A 16345-nucleotide genomic window follows, 5' to 3' on the forward strand; every position below is an offset into this window, starting at 1 on the left:
TAATGCAGAACAAGGCCAGCAGCGCGGGTTCAGTTCCCGTACCGGCCTCCCCAAACAGGCGCCGGAATATGGAGACTGGGGGCTTTTCACAGTAACTTCATTGACAGTGTGACAATAAGCGAGTATTATTATTATGTCCATGCCTTCACTTAAGTACTGGATTTCCTTCACTAAAGCTCTCTGCCTCTCTTTCCTCCTTTAAAATGCTCCTAATTCTTTGACCATCTGCATTCACATCTCTTTATGTGACTCAATGTCAAATTTTGCTTCATAACACACTTTGAAGTACCTTGGGACTCGTTTATTTGATTTGTATCGTCATGCACACTATTTTTTCCTTTGGGAAACAGTGGGGAAATATCGGAAGGATTAGCAGGTTGATTGACATAAATGCCTGTTCTGTGGCCAACAAGTCCCGGAGTTGGACTTTAACCCAGAGCTTTGGTTCAGAGCCAGGAGTGCTACCAACTGAGCCACAAGAGCCTTCCACTTTAGGATGTTTTACGTTAAAAGATTCCATATAAATGCAAGCTGCCATTGTTGTTCAAAACCACTCTGAATGATATTCCCTTCCTATTCCTCATCGGATTACAAGAAAAGAGAAAATAATGATGAATGACCGTTCTGGTGACATCCCATAGCTGGTTGTTGGGTTAATAGAACCCCAGAAGCATGAGTGAAGCAACGGCACAATGCCCTTTATTCTTTAAGCACCAATGTGTTCACCAGCTGAATTATTCTTATCCTGCTTTCTCTTTTGGACCATCCATAACAGAATCACTCCAGGAATCTGTATCAGATGCAATAACCAAAATAAAAAATAATAATTTCTGTAAAGTTTGCTTGTAAGCTGCTTTGTAGATAAATGGACTGTTTAAATTAAAGGAAGTATTGTGTTTTTAGTTATCAACTTCAGCAAGTTTAAAAAAATGTATTATTTTCCAGTTTAATGATTGCATTTAATGCATTATCTGGAAATTTAAATGTTGTAGATTGTACAAACATAAAATGGCATTGTCTGGATCATTTGCACACCGTTCGCTCATCAGTTTACAAATTGTTTCTCATCCTGCAGAATGATGCTCAGCATTTGAGGCGACAGCTGGACAAGTGCAAAGAAGAGAAAACTGATTTGACCAGTAAAGTAGAAGACATCCATCTTCACATTGAGACTGGAGAAAAGGAACTGAAAAAGAACAAACTCATTGAACAAGTAAGTTAAGAATGGACATCGGTATTGGTCCACAAATAAGGCAAAAAGAAATCCACAACCTGATGCCATGTTTCACAAAAGCCAGTTTTTTTTTGGCAAAACCATTGGAACTTTAGGTGAAATAATAGAAATATAAGTCCTGATGCACCAGGGAAAAAGTCCTTTCACTCTTGTCAAGCAGCTAAACAGTTCCTTAATCTTTATAAATGTCAAAATTACAGTAATGCAATGAATGATACAGCTGAATGCAGAAAACCCTTAAATGCCTGGAGGAAAAGGTGCTGACAAGCACAGAAATAAATCTGGAAGAGGCCACAGAGAAGCCACATGTGTAAATAATTTGCAAATGTTACAATATAAAACCAGCAATATAATTGTTTGCTGTAAACCTTATGAGACCCAGAATAGGATGGACAAATTAAAGATGAGCATATCTATGGGTGAAAGAAAATTGTTAAAAACTATACCAAATAAATATTATATCGATACGAAAAAAGTTAAGAATTACATAGCAACGTATCAGATGTAAAAATAGCAGGCATACTGGAATTGTATTATACATGATATTATAAGCTTCTGGGGTGACCTTAAATGCACTTTTTTAATAAATGAAAAATACTGCAGATGCTGGAAATCGGAAATAAAATCAAAAAATGCGAGCTAAACTCTGGAAGCATCGGTGGAGACAGAAAAACAGTCAGTTTCAAGTCCGTCTGAGTTCGTTATAGCTGACGGGATGTCGGCATCGCTGGCTGGGCCAGCATTTGTTCACCATCCCTAATTACCCTTGAACTGAAGTACTTGCTCAGCCATTTCCGAGGCAATGTAAAAAGCCTTGAATAAAAACAGTTCAATCAAACACATCCAGAATCTCGGATATAACATCCGAGAACCCCTGCCAAAACCTCTTCAGCTCCAGTCATGCCCAAAACACGTGGACATGATCCGTGCCCCCCCCCCCCCCCCCACCCCTCCGCACACTTGTATCCTCGCCACCATCATGTGAGCCCTATGCACCACCTTAAACTGGATGAGGCTCAACCTCGCATATGACGAGGAATCGTTCACCCTCCACAACGCCTCTACCCAGGTCCTGGCCCGCACCTCCCTCCCAGCTCCTCCTCCCATTTGCACTTAATCTCTCCACTGGGGTGCACTCCCTCTCCATCAACTGCTTGTCGATATCCGACACTCCCCTCCCCTATGTAATCCTTCGACAACAACATGTCCTGCAACACTGGAGGCGACACCTCTTTCCTCAAAATCTCTACCTGCAGGTACCTAAAAGCTGTGCTCGTTGAGCAACACATGTAATTCCTCCAGCTTCTCCAGTCCCGCAAACTTGGCCTCTATGAATAAGTCCCTAAAGTACTCTATCCCTAGCTGCCACCCAGAACCTCACATCAAGCCTTGCCGGCACAAACCAATGGTTGTTGCATGTCGGAGCCACAACGGCATGCCCTCTAACACAAAATGCTGCCTGCACTGGCTTCACACCTGCAATGCTGAAACTACCATCGGACTCACGGAATACCTGACCAGCGGGAACGGAAGAGGTGCCAAAAACTGTCCCCCTATACGACACCGTCTTCTGCCCCCACACTGATCTCTCCTCCACCGCCCATTTCCTCATCATTGCAATGTTCACTGGCCAATAATAATTCATCAAATTTGGCAACGCCAGCCGCTCTCCGCAACCCCCCCCCGCCAAACTCTCCAGCAACACCCGCCTCACCCACGGGGACTTCCTGCCCACACAAATCCTGAAATTATTCCATTAACATTCCTTAAAAAGGACTTGAGAACAAAGATAGGTAGCTTCTGGAACGCAAACAAGAATCTGGACAGCATTGTCATTTTCACTGTCTGCATGCGCCCAGCCAATGACAGCGGCAACAAGTCCCACCTTTTGACATCCACCTTCATTGCTTCTACCACTCGTGCTAAGTTTAATTTGGGCCCAGCTCTGCACCACCTGAATTCCAAGATACCGAAAGCTCGCCCCCACCACCCGGAAAGACAACTTCCCTAACCTCCTCTTGCTCTCCAGCATTGATCGGGAGCATCTCGCTCGTACTCACGTTCAGTCTGTACTCCAAAAACCGTCCGAATTCCCGAAATATCTCCCAAACCCTTTCAATGCTGCTCACCAAATCCGAATGGTTCTTGCTTCTGCAGATGATGGGCCAGCATCCTGCTTGTCTTTTCCCTGTACTCATACACTGTCCCATTGGCCCTCCACAACTGCCCCACTGCCTTCCCCTGGACACTAACCAAAACTCCATCTGGAGCCTCTGCCTCTCCTTTAACACCCCTCCGGTGCCACCAAATACCCTCAAAGTCTCCTCTACTACCCTCTTCCTATTCATCCAGATCGAAATAAGTTCCCCCCCTATCTACTGCCTTATGTGCCTCCACAGCATGGAGGCTGTGACCTCCCCCATGTCATTTAACTCTACATAATCCCGAATGGCAGCCCTCACCTGCTCACACAACCCCCTCATCCACCAACAGCCCCACATGCAACCACTGCGGCCATTGGACCTCCCCCTGAACCATCCACAAATCCACCCAAGGGACCGGACAGTCGGAGGGCAGGCCGTTCCCGGAACTAAATGCTGTTAAGACAGGTCCCCGAGCTTCTGGAACATCTAGTCCCAAACACAGTGCAGATGCAGTCAGAGTCAGGGACTACATGAGGGGATGTTGGCCAGCATCCAGCACCTCCAGGCGCAGGTGGAGGAGTCCAACCATGTGCAGGAGCAGAAGATGATGTCGATCATGCGTGCCACCCAGGCCAACACCGCACAGATCGAGTCCGCGGTGGAGGCATTGGGGCGACGGTTTTGGCTATCGATCAGCGTGCCCAAGGCCTGGGGCATTCTGAGCAGGCCCAGGACAAGGTTGCCTTCTCACATCTGGGGAACCACCTATGTGTAGCGTTGGGGCCTGTAAGGCCACACAGTTAGACACCATTTAGATTGGCATGTGTGCAGGGCACAGTGTAGGGACTAGGTCACAGATCTGTAAGTATTTGTTCACAATAAACGCCTGTAACCACCTTTACAACCTGTCTCGGTTTTCTGTCTGATGGGTGTGAGGGGAGGGCTGGTCTGGTCTGGGGGGGGGAGGGGTGGTGCAGGCCCTGTGGGTGGACCATGTTCCCTACCATCTTCTCTCCCCACCACCGCCACGCCAGGGATTCAGTGTGACCTTGCGATGAATGGCCTGGGATCACCCAGGTGAACGGTGCAACCGTGGGCAGGGGTCAAATGTTGTCATACAATGCAGAGCACCAGAGCTCATCGCTGATGCACGATCAATTGCACGAAAGACTCAGATTGGTACAACTGTGGCTTTATTACAGTCAGATGCGTGGCCTCCTGCTGCAGCTGGTGAAATGGCTGATCAGGAGGAGGTCACGCATATTTATACAGCTCCTTGTGGGCGGAGCTAGCCGGCAGGGGCTACCGGCGAACCTGTAGTGCAGGTCCTACCGTACATCCCCTAATACAGGTGCACAGTGGTTCAACACATTCACCCGCTGTTAAAAATGAGTCCGGCGGGGGTGGCATGGAACTATATACAGATTTACAAATAATTTACAGTGGGGAGGTGAACAAAAATATGTCCGTTTTGGTAGTCCGGTGCCCATCAGAGGTTAAGTCGGTCCGGTGGTTTGACGGTTCGCTGGGAGCGACATAACAGTGGCGGCGATGTCGGTGCTGGCTTCGCTGACGTCGGTGCTGGCGGTTTTGGTGCTGACCAGTATCGGATAACTCCGGGAGCATGCCGAAATCTTCCTCGTCCTCTAGCGTGGGCAGGGGAAGGAGGGATGGACCTGGTGGGGCTAATGTTGGGAGTGCCGGGGGAGGGGAGGGTGGCGCGTGGGTGGGGAAGTGTATGGGAGTGGAACCTGAGGGAGCCAGGTCCCTGAGTGAGACCATATCCTGGCGGCCGTTGGAGAACTCCACATAAGCATACTGGGGGTTGACGTGGAGCAAGTGTACCCTGTCCACCAAGGGGTCCGCCTTGTGGAGTCGGACATGCCGACGTAGAAGGACCGGTCCTGGAGCTGCGAGCCAAGTCGGGAGCGACACCCCGGATGTGGACTTCCTGGGGAAGGTAAAAACACGTTCATGGGGTGTGTTATTTGTGGCGGTGCACAGTAGAGACCGTATGGAGTGTAGTGCATCAGGGAGGATCTGCTGCCAGCGAAAGGCTGGGGGGTTTCTGGACTGTAGGGCCAGCTGGACGGCCCTCCAAACTGTCCAGTTCACCCTCTCTATCTGACCGTTTCCCCGGGGGTTGTAGCTGGACGTCATTGCTGGAGGCGATACCCCTGCTGAGCAGGAACTGACGCAGCTCATCGCTCGTGAATGAGGATCCCCTGTCACTGTGGATGTTAGTCGGGGAAACCGAACAGAGCGAAGATGGTGTTGAGGGCCTTGATGACGGTGGCAGACGTCATATCGGGGCATGGGATGGCGAAGGGGAACCTGGAGAATTCATCGACCACACTGAGGATATATGTGTTGGGGTCGGTGGAGGGGAGTGGTCCTTTGAAATCCACGCTGAGGCGTTCAACGAGGCGGGACGCTTTCACCAGGTGCGCGCGGTCCGGCCGGTAGAAGTGCGGCTTGCACTCCGCACAGACCTGGCAGTCTCTGGTGACTGTCCGTACTTCCTCGACGGAGTAGGGCAGATTGCGGGCTTTGACGAGGTGGTACAATCGAGTGACCCCCGGGTGACAAAGGCTGTTGGTTTACTTGTGCGCTGGCACATGTACCTCGGGATAGGGCATCTGGGGGCTTGTTGAGCTTGCCGGGGCGATACAAAATCTTGTAATTATAGGTGGAGAGCTTGATTCTCCACCGCAAGATTTTATCATTTTTGATCTTGCGTGAAGGCTCACTGTGGTCAGTGAGGAGGGTGAATCTCCTGCCGGCCTGGTAATGCCTCCAATGCCGCACAGCTTCAACGATAGCCTGGGCCTCTGGTTGAGAGTGGCCACGAGGGCGGCATCTGAAGCGTCGCTTTCTACTTGAAAGGGCAGAGTTTCATCTACTGCGTGCATCCCGGCCGTGGCTATGTCTGCTCTAATACGGGAGAATGCATGTTGTGCCTCTGCCGTGAGGCGAAATTGGGTGGACTGTATGAGTGGGCGGTCTTGTCCGTGTAGTTTCGGACCCACTGGGCGTAGTAGGAGAAGAACCCAAGGCAGCGTTTGAGGGCCTTGGGGCAGTGGGGGAGGGGGAGCTCCATGAGGGGCGCATGCGGTCGGGATCGTCCCCAGGAGTCAGTTTTGGACTACATAGCCGAGGATGGCTAGACGGGTTGTGCGGAACACACACTTCTCCTTGTTGTATGTAAGATTGTAAGATTGATGAGAGTGGCGGTGTGGAGAAATTTAGAGAGGTTGGCGTCGTGGTCCTGCTGGTCATGGCCGCAGATTGTGACGTTGCACAGGTACGGAAACGTGGCCCGCAGACCGTACTGGTCGACCATTCGGTCCATCTCCCTTTGGAAGACCGAGACCCCGTTAATGACGCCGAAGGGAACCCTAAGAAATTGATAGAGCCGACCGTCCGCCTCGGAAGGCAGTGCATGGACGGTCCGATTTACGGATGGGGAGCTGGTGGTAGGCGGATTTCAGGACAATTGTTGAGAAGACCCGGTACTGTGCAATCTGATTGACCATATCAGATATGCGTGGGAGGGGGTATATGTCGAGCTGCATGTACCGATTGATGATCTGGCTGTAGTCCACGACCATTCTGTGTTTCTCCGCAGTTTTAACCACTACCACTTGGGCTCTCCAGGGGCTATTGCTGCCCTTGATAATACCCTCCCGAAACAGCCGCTGGACCTCGGACCTGATGAAGGCCTTGTCCTGGGTGCGGTACTGTCTGCTCCTGGTGGCGACGGGCTTGCAATCCGCAGTTAGATTGGCAAAGAGGGAGGGGGGATCAACCTTGAGGGTCGTGAGGCCGGAAACGGTGAGTGGAGGTAGGGGCCCGCCAAATTTGAGGGTGAGGCTCTGGAGATTACACTGAAAATCCAGACCCAGCAGTAGTGCAGTGCAGAGGTTGGGGAGGACGTAGAGGCGGAAACCGCTGAATTCTACGCCCTGGACAGTGTGATTGACTACACAGAACTCTTGGATCGATACAGAGTGGGATCCGGAGGCCAGGGAGATCCGTTTATTGCCGGGGTGGACCGCGAGGGAGCAGCGCCTTACCGTGTCTGGGTGAATGAAGCTTTCGGTGCTCCTGGAGTCCAGCAGGCAAGAGGTCGCGTGGCCGTTGATTTTCACTGTTGTCAAAGCGGTGGTCAGGTTGTGAGGACGGGACTGGTCCAGTATCATCGAGGCGAGCTGCAGGTGGTCGTCTGAGGATTCCGATGGGGAGCGTCGGCCACCCGGGTCCAGCATTCCAGTCCCGTGGGGGAGACAAAATGGCGGCGCCTGGAGGACCTGTTGGGAACAAGATGGCAGCGTCCATGGAGCGCACGTGGGGGCGGGGCAAGATGGTGGCGTCCATGGAGCGCACGTTGTGGGGGCGGGGCAAGATGGTGGCACCCATGGAGCGCACGTTGTGGGGGCAGGGCAAAATGGCGGCGCTCACGGGCCGCACGTGGACCGGGGGGGAGAAGATGGCGGCGCCCACTGGTCGCTCGTGGCCCCGGGAGAAGATGGCGGCGCCCATTGTGCGTTCGGCTGGGGGGAGGGGGCGATGGCGGGCGCGACAGCAGCGACTGCGCGGGCCTGGCACACAGCTGCGACGTGGCCCTTTTTACCGCAGGATTTGCAAGTGGCGGTGCGGGCTGGGCAGCGTTGGCGGGGATGCTTCTGCTGGCCGCAGAAGTAGCAGCGGGGACCCCTAGGATGCGTGGCGTGGCTGGCGGCGCAGGCGTATTGATTAGGAGGAGCTCCAGCCGGGGGGGTGGGTCGTTTGCGAGGGGCAGGAGGGGTGGGCCGCGCTGCGAGTGGGGTAGGCCAGGACATTTGGAGATGCGACCGTCATGGAGAGCGCTAAAGTTTTCGTCTCCGTTAGGTCGAGCGTGGCCCCTACCAGCAGTCATTGTAAGGTGGGGTCCGACGCAATCCCCGTTACGAATGCGTCACGCATGAGGAGATTGGAATGTTCAGTGGCCGTGACGGCCTGACAGTCACAGTCCCGTACGAGTGGGATAAGACCCCGCCAGAAGTCTTCAATCGACTCACCAGGTAGTTGTACACGAGTGGCGAGTACGTGCCTTGCGAAGAGTGTGTTTGTCTTCTGAGCGTAGTTCTCTTTTAGGAGTGCCATCGCTTCCACGTAACTCGGGGCTTCTTGGATCAACAGGAACACGCTGGATCTCAACCTGGAGTATAGAACTTGGATCTTCTGAGCTTCCGTCGGCGTTGGGGTCGCAGCATTGATGAAAATGAAATGAAATGAAAATTACTTATTGTCACGAGTAGGCTTCAATTAAGTTACTGTGAAAAGCCCCTAGTCGCCACATTCCGGCGTCTGTCCGGGAAGGCTGGTACGGGAATCGAACCGTGCTGCTGGCCTGCTTGGTCTGATTTAAAAGCCAGCGATTTAGCCTTGTGAGCTAAACCAACCCCTGATGTAGGCCTCAAAACAAGCCAGCCAGTGATTAAAGTCCTTTCTGGCGTCTGGCGAGTGCGGATCCAGCTGCAGGCGATCTGGTTTAATCCTGATGTCCATAACGTAGAAAAATCTGACTGTAATAAATTGATGCACGATCAAGTGCACGAATCAATTAGTACAACTGTGGCTTTATTACAGTCAGATGCATGGCCTCCTGCTGCAGCTGGCGAAATGGCTGATCAGGAGGAGGTCACGCATATTTATACGGCTCCTTGTGGGCGGAGCTAGCCGGCAGGGGCTACCGGCGAACCTGTAGTGCAGGTCCTACCGTACATCCCAACTACAGGTGCACAGTGGTTCACCACAATCGCAGAGCAGGATGTCATCACCCTCCATCCCATGGACCATCCCCCTGTTACTGCCAGCACAGGGCTCTCACCTCGTAGTGCTGCAGGTATGTATAACGGGGGATTAAGCGGGATGGGAAGTGAGGGGCTGTGGGGTTGAGATGTGGTGTCCGTGCCCCCCCTCCAAGTCGGACCAACCTGGAGGCGACCAGAGCACCCGCGCGTTGGCTCTGGCGCGCACGTTATGCGGCCTCCTGTGCTTGCCCCATGTCCTGCCCATCCTCCCCCTCCCCCGCATCCACCTCATCGGACGAGGCCTGCCCTTCCTCCTCATCCTCCTCCTCCAGCACATTGCCCCTCTGCTGTGCGATGTTATGGAGGACGCAGCAGGTCGCCACGATACGGGTGAGCCTCCCAACGTCATACTGGAGGGCCCCTCCGGAAAGTCCAGGCACCTGAACCGCATCATTAGGAGGCCGAAGCACCGCTCGATCACACTCCTGGGCGTCATTATAGCAGGTCTCTGCGTCGGTGTCTGACCAGCGGATAGATGTCATCATCCACGGCTGCAGTGGGTAACCCATCATCCAGGAGCCACTGTGTAGAACCAGGGGCCGAGGTGGGTGGTCAATGAGTCCACAGTAAGATGGCCATCTTAATGGAGGTTGGTGCCTGGGCACTGCCCCTGTCGCGTGTCGTGGTGATGGAGGGGAGTCACCCTGGCCTCCGACATCCAGCTTGTCCCCCCCCCCCCCCCCCGTCCCCCCCCCCCCCCCCCCCCCCCCCCAGCCAAAGTCCAGTGTCCGGGCTGGCAGCCTGCGGTCACTCCTCTGTTTCTCATCTCTCTCTCTAGCCAGCATGCCAGCATCATGATTTTTGAGAGCAGACGTGGCCCGCGCAGTCAGGAACTCGCCCCATCGGAGGCGGAGAAACACGGGTGGGCCCACTAATGATATGCAAACGGCTTTTAAACACCTCGCGGCACATTTACGCCATATTCAGGTTGCTGAAGAATCACGATTTGGCGTCAAACCGGCGCCTGCCGTGATTGTGGCATTGGAGCTATTCTCCACCCAATCACGTGTCCCGATTTCAACGTCGACCAACGGAGGATCCCGCCCCATATGTTTATTTGCAGTGGCATTGGTGGATAGATTTGGCTCAGATTGTTTAAAATTATCAAATATCCATGAAATGCCGTTGACAATATGACTTTTCTACTCATTCTTTAGGATTTAATGATTGAAGATAACCTTTTAAAGTTAGAGGTTAAGCGTCTAAGGGACATGCTCCACGAAAAAGCAGATGATGTTCTATCTTTGGAGAAGCGGAAATTGCAGCTTGAGGCAGCAATGAAAGAGAGAACTGAAGAAATCAAAATTCACATGGATGTCGTACAAATGCAGATCAAGCACACTGAGCAGGAACAGCAAGGTATTAGGTAAGTGTGAGGACAAAGGGGATAAGGTGCATGAAAGGGTAAGCCCACTTGTACAGATGTTTGAGAGTCAAGCATTAGTATCATGGTAGAAGGCTGTTACAAATGAACAGATCATTTAATCTGCAGCCCTTGTTGATGACAGGAATGATGGTGCCATCTAACAATGTAAGCCTACTTGTGACAATAATAAAGATTATTATTCATTTAAGTCCTCGCACAAATGAGGTGTGCCTTGTCTGCTGTTGCCTTTCTTTCTTTCTTTACTCTTTTACTCTGTCCTTTCTGTGGCTCTGTTTCAATTATGGCAATCAGTGAATTTGTCCTTCTTTCTATATTATTTATGTCCTAATGCTTAGAGTCGCAAGGTATCAAATGATACCACCACAAGTTTTAACGGGCTATCGATCAAAGAGCCAAACACCAGTTAGTTAGTTCAGGGTCAAGGGTACTTTATTTACACACAATTAGTCATGCAACATAAACACTACTAGTTAACTACACCTATCGACTAAGACAATCTGTACTTAACTTCGGGCACTCTGCTTAGGCCAGAGAAACAGTGGCCGCTGTTCGATTTTGGATCTATCGAGTCCGAAGGAGTAACTGCTGCTCAGCTAGGCTCATCCGTCTGGTAATGTGCCCTACTAATTGGGTGATCCCTGATCACTCCGTCAGTAACCAATAAGTGACCGGGGATCTAGATGGCTGGGCGTATCCCAAGCGGTCACTGACCCCGTTGTTTACGCTTCCCTTGAACAGGGAGTGGCGCTGAAATGTCTGGGACTGTACCAGTCCTTTGCTTTGGCGAAGATGGGCCATCAAATACTAATCAGCCCCATTAAAATGCTAATTGGTCGGAGTTTCGATATTATCTGGACTTCTTGCTTGCAAATATACATTTCAGGCTCGGAGCTTGCCTGAGTCTTGGCTTGTCCATTCTACCCACTAGGCTTTGTGAGTTTCCCTGTACCTAGTTGGAAGTGGCCATCCCAGATGGCTACACTGTCACAAGGGAAACACAGTCATCTGATCAGCCTCCTGACACTTTTGTGATGATTCAATTGTGCCAATTAAGTCAACACAGCAATATAAGAGTTTGCCATTGATTGGCACCAAGATCTTAACCCTTTGGTTGTTTTGGGCTCAACGATTGCACTCCAATGCTCATACATACATCGACATTAGAGACATCACACTAGTGTGAACCCCAATGGAAGGCGTTATGGTGAAGTCTCTCATCATCATTCCATTCAAAGTCATGAGGGGGCGCTTCTTTGAGGTTCTGTGTGAGGTAAAAATGCTGCTCCAATGCATGCTCTAACACCTGGGAGGAAGAATAGTCGGGGGATAAGTACCACAGACTTGCATGACGTCAGTAAACCAGCATGTCACGAATTGTCAAAGACGAGCAATAGCAATGTTGTTTTATTTGTAAGATTTATGTTACGTTGCAACATACAACAGGGACAGTGAGTAAATTTGAGGAGTTAAACAGATTTTTAATTGGCAATGGGTTGAAGGGTTATGGAGAATGGACATTGAGGCCAGGATAGGATCAGCCATGATCACTCCTGTTCCTAGATCATGTGTTCTAGGGAGGAGATGCTCAGGCTAATTTTGCAATCCAGCTCTTTGTCCGTAACAGTGTACGTAACAGATGAGGAAGATATCAGCCATGATAAAATGGCAGCACAGACTCGATGGGCCTAATTCTGCTCCTACATCTTATGAACTTAAGAATGGAACCCTGGCTCAAAAGACTGTAACTTATCTTTTGTTTCGAGATGTGGACAGAGTCATAGGACTGCCAATTAACTTTTAACAAAAGATTAAAACGATAATCAAACGTGAAAATATTGACTACAATACAATAATCTTTCACCCCACCTATATATTCACAGATGTACACAGGTTTTTATGGAAAACAGAAGTTACAAATATATCTTACACTAGAATGTTCTCAGTAAGTATCAAATTCTATGAAAACTAACGGGCCAACTGTGGTCAGACACACCACACTCTGAAACCAAGTGGCAGATTCCACCCAATACAACTTCTGTGGATTTCTCATCAAATTCCCCCAGATGCTTATCACAATGTGAGGCAACTAGTCTCACTGGAATCTGACTTCCATCCAAGTGTTTCCAAGCTCCATTCCTGGAAAACATTATGCCTTTGAATCTTCTCCAAAACAATGCTTTCTCTTTCATATACTCATCAAGGATCCTCTTCCATCATTTCAGTGTCTCCTTTCAGTGTTCCTCTGCCTTGGATTGCCATGTGCATCAAGCTTCCACACAATCTCATGGGTAACCAGCCATGACAACAGAACACCACTACTTTACAGGCTATATGAAGATATCACCAACCTTAAGATTACTTTGGATGTCTGGCTTCTCACAAGTCAACTTAACTAGGTCTGCACCTTCTTTAACTAGGAACCTCTCTCTACCCCTTGCTTTAGCTTCTGTGAACAGTATCTTGTTCAAATTCCACTTCTTTGTCCCTTTGATTTCAGTGTTTGCATCACTACCGGAGGAGGCATCTGGAATGCATGAGGAGGTGAAAAAACCCATCTTAGGTGCATATGAACTAGTGCCTGAAGCCGACAGACAAAGGTTTAGAAATTTAAGGAAAGAACCTGGTCAAACAAACATACATGGAGTTTGAAAGGATCAAACAGAGTAATTTTGATGGTTGGATAAAGGCTTTGAAAATAGACCAAATGTATGAAGCTATCAGAGAAATTATACTTTTGGAGGAGTTTCAAAATTCAATTCCTGATGTAGTGAGAACTCATGTGGAAGAGCAGAGGGTTAAAACTGCGAGGTTAGCAGCAGAAATGGCAGATGATTATGAATTAGTTCATAAATCAAAGCTTGGTTTCTGACATCAGTTTCAGCCTGTGAGGGATAGAAACTGGAGAAAAGAGAAATACTCAAGTGGTAGAGGTAAAGGAGATCTGATGGGAGATAATAAGGAAAGTGTAGGTCAGATTAAAAAAGAAATCCAGAAGGGTGGAAGAGACATGAAAAATGTCAAATATTTTCACTGTAATAAACAAGGCCATGTAAAGTCACCGTGTTGGTGGTTGAAGAAAAGCGCTCGGAAGGCTGATGTGATAAAACAGGATAAGACAGTGAGGTTTGTTAAAGTGGTAAAGGAAAGCCCAAGTGAAGCAAAGGAGGTGCAAAACATTGTACAGCCTGATCAAGAGGTGATTGATAAGAAGGTGCCAGATCTCTTCAAATAATTTACTTGTGTATGTAAAGTTTACTCGTGTACAGAAGGAACAGGTAAAGAAGTCACAATTTTAAGAGATACGGGAGCTAGTCAATCTTTAATGGTAAGAGATGAGGAGCTATGTAGTTTTGGAAGAATATTGCCAGAAAGGTGGTAATATGTGGAATTCAGGGTGAGAGGAGTGGTGTTCCATTATATAAGATAAGGTTCGAAAGTCAAGTGGAGAGTGGTGAAGTGATTGTAGGAGTAATAGAGAAACTATCTTGTCCAGGAATACAGTTTATCTTGGGTAATGATATAGCTGGATCACGGTGGGAGTGATGCCTACTATGGTTTATAAGCCAGTGGAAAATCAGACAACTGAAGTGTTAAAGGGCGAATATCCTGGGATTTTTCTGGCCTGTGTTGTAACAAGGTCGCAAAGTCACAGGTTAAGACAAGAGGAGAAATCAAAGAGTGGAGATGAAAGTGAAGTGCAATTATCAGAAACGATTTTTGATCAGATGGTTAAAAAAGGACAAGAACAGGTGGAGGATGAGGCGGATCTTTTTATTTCAGGAAAACTGGCGGAGTTACAACAGAAAGATATAGAAATAAAACGGATGTATCAGAAAGCATTCACGGAAGACGAATCTGAGTGTATAGCGGAGTGTTATTACCGTAAAAATGATGTCTTGATGAGAAAATGGAGACCTTTCCATATGCAGGCAGATGAAAAGTGGGCAGATGTTCATCAAATAGTATTGCTGGTAGGGTATAGAAAGGAGGTGTTGCAAGTAGCACATGAGGTACCAGTGGGAGGTCATTTGGGAGTAAGGAAAATTCAAGCTAAAATCCAAAAAAGATGTAGTTAAATTTTGTCGATCATTTCACATATGTCAAGTGATAAAACCAGTGCCCTTAATAGCCATTCCAGCATTTGAGGAACCTTTTACAAGGGTCCTAATTGATTGTGTAGGACCGCTTCCTCAAACAAAAAGTGGGAATCAGTATCTTTTGACTATAATGGATGTGTCTACTAGGTTTCCAGAGGCCATTCCAGTACGTAATATTACAGCTAAAAAGATTTTGGAGGAGTTACTTAAATTCTTTACCAGATATGGACTACCCACAGAAATACAATCGGATCAAGGATCAAATTTTACCTCAAGGTTATTCAAAGAAGTTCTGAATAGCTTAGGAATAAAACAATTTAAATCAACTGCATACCATCCAGAATCGCAGGGAGCGTTAGAAAGGTGGCATCAGACATTAAAGACAATGTTGAGGGCTTATTATCAAGATTATCCAGAGGATTGGGATAAAGGAATTCCATTTGTACTGTTTGCAATTAGGGATGCACCTAATGAGTCAACCAAATTCAGTCCTTTTAAACTAATTTTTGGTCGTGAGGTAAGAGGACCGTTTAAATTGATTAAGGAAAAATTGGTGGGTGAGAAATCGGAAATTACATTATTGGATTATGTGCCAAATTTTAGGGAACGATTAAATAGAGCAGGTGAATTGGCTAGACAACATTTTAAAATTGCACAACATGTAATGAAACAGGCAGCGGACAAGAAATCCAAAGTTCATAGTTTTGCCATAGAGATAAAGTTTTAATGTTGTTACCAGTGGTAGGTGTGCCTTTAAAAGCTAGGTTTTGTGGACCTTATCAGACTGAAAGGAAATTAAGCGAGGTGAATTATGTGGTAAGAACACGGATAGAAGGAAAACTCACCCCATATGTCATGTGAATATGTTTAAAAGGTACTTTGAAAGGGAAGGAGAGCAAAAGGAGGAGGTTTTAATGATTCTAACTCAAAGTGACGAACCAAATCCAGATGACTTTGAATTTGACATACCTCAAATTATATTGGAAAACGAGGATGTTCTTAAAAATTGGGATTAATTGTTGAGTTACCTGTTACCTTCAAGAAGAAAAACAGACTGACCTGAAACAGTTATTGAAATCACATGAGCAAGTTTGTGGAGATAAGTTGGGAAGTACTAAAATGGCTATACATGATGTAGATATGGGAAATGCTGTTCCAAGTAAACAACATCCATATAGACTTAACCCTTTAACATTGGCACAGGTTAGCAAAGAGATTGAAAGTATGCTTAAAAATGGCATCATTGAAGTGGGTTGTGATGTGTCATCTGTGCTGGTCTAACATCGACTGCAACTGGATGCAGTAAAATGAGAAACAGGCTTCCGACACAGGAGATGGTCCAACACTGTTTTATTGAACCTGTTGATTGCTGTACATAATCTGCTGTGGGTTGACACTCTATTAACCTAACTGATAACCTCCTACTGGCTTGACCAGACTAGCTCTCTATCACATGGTGATGATGTTCATTGGCCTGTGCACTGCGACTATATCCCTAGCCGTGTCCTGTGGGAGAGGGAGAGCCTTAATGCCCTGTGAGCTTTCTAGTGGTGGTGTCCTGTCTGGTGATTGGTTGTTCTGGGTCGTGTGTGTTCATTGGTTATCCTGTGTGTCAATCGCTGCCCGTC

General features: G+C 48.3%; 1 protein-coding gene across 1 annotated transcript in view; it reads left to right on the top strand.

Moving 5' to 3' along the window:
* Positions 1-16345, top strand: part of ccdc39 (coiled-coil domain containing 39) — a 187870-nt gene that overhangs the window by 122313 nt on the left and 49212 nt on the right. Inside the window, exons 12-13 of the mRNA XM_038816334.1 lie at positions 1076-1213; positions 10391-10599. Of these exons, the coding sequence (XP_038672262.1) occupies positions 1076-1213; positions 10391-10599 (347 nt within the window). The remainder of the gene's footprint in view (positions 1-1075; positions 1214-10390; positions 10600-16345) is intronic.

Source organism: Scyliorhinus canicula, chromosome 13 (genome assembly GCF_902713615.1).
Source record: "Scyliorhinus canicula chromosome 13, sScyCan1.1, whole genome shotgun sequence".
Lineage (NCBI taxonomy): Eukaryota > Metazoa > Chordata > Chondrichthyes > Carcharhiniformes > Scyliorhinidae > Scyliorhinus > Scyliorhinus canicula.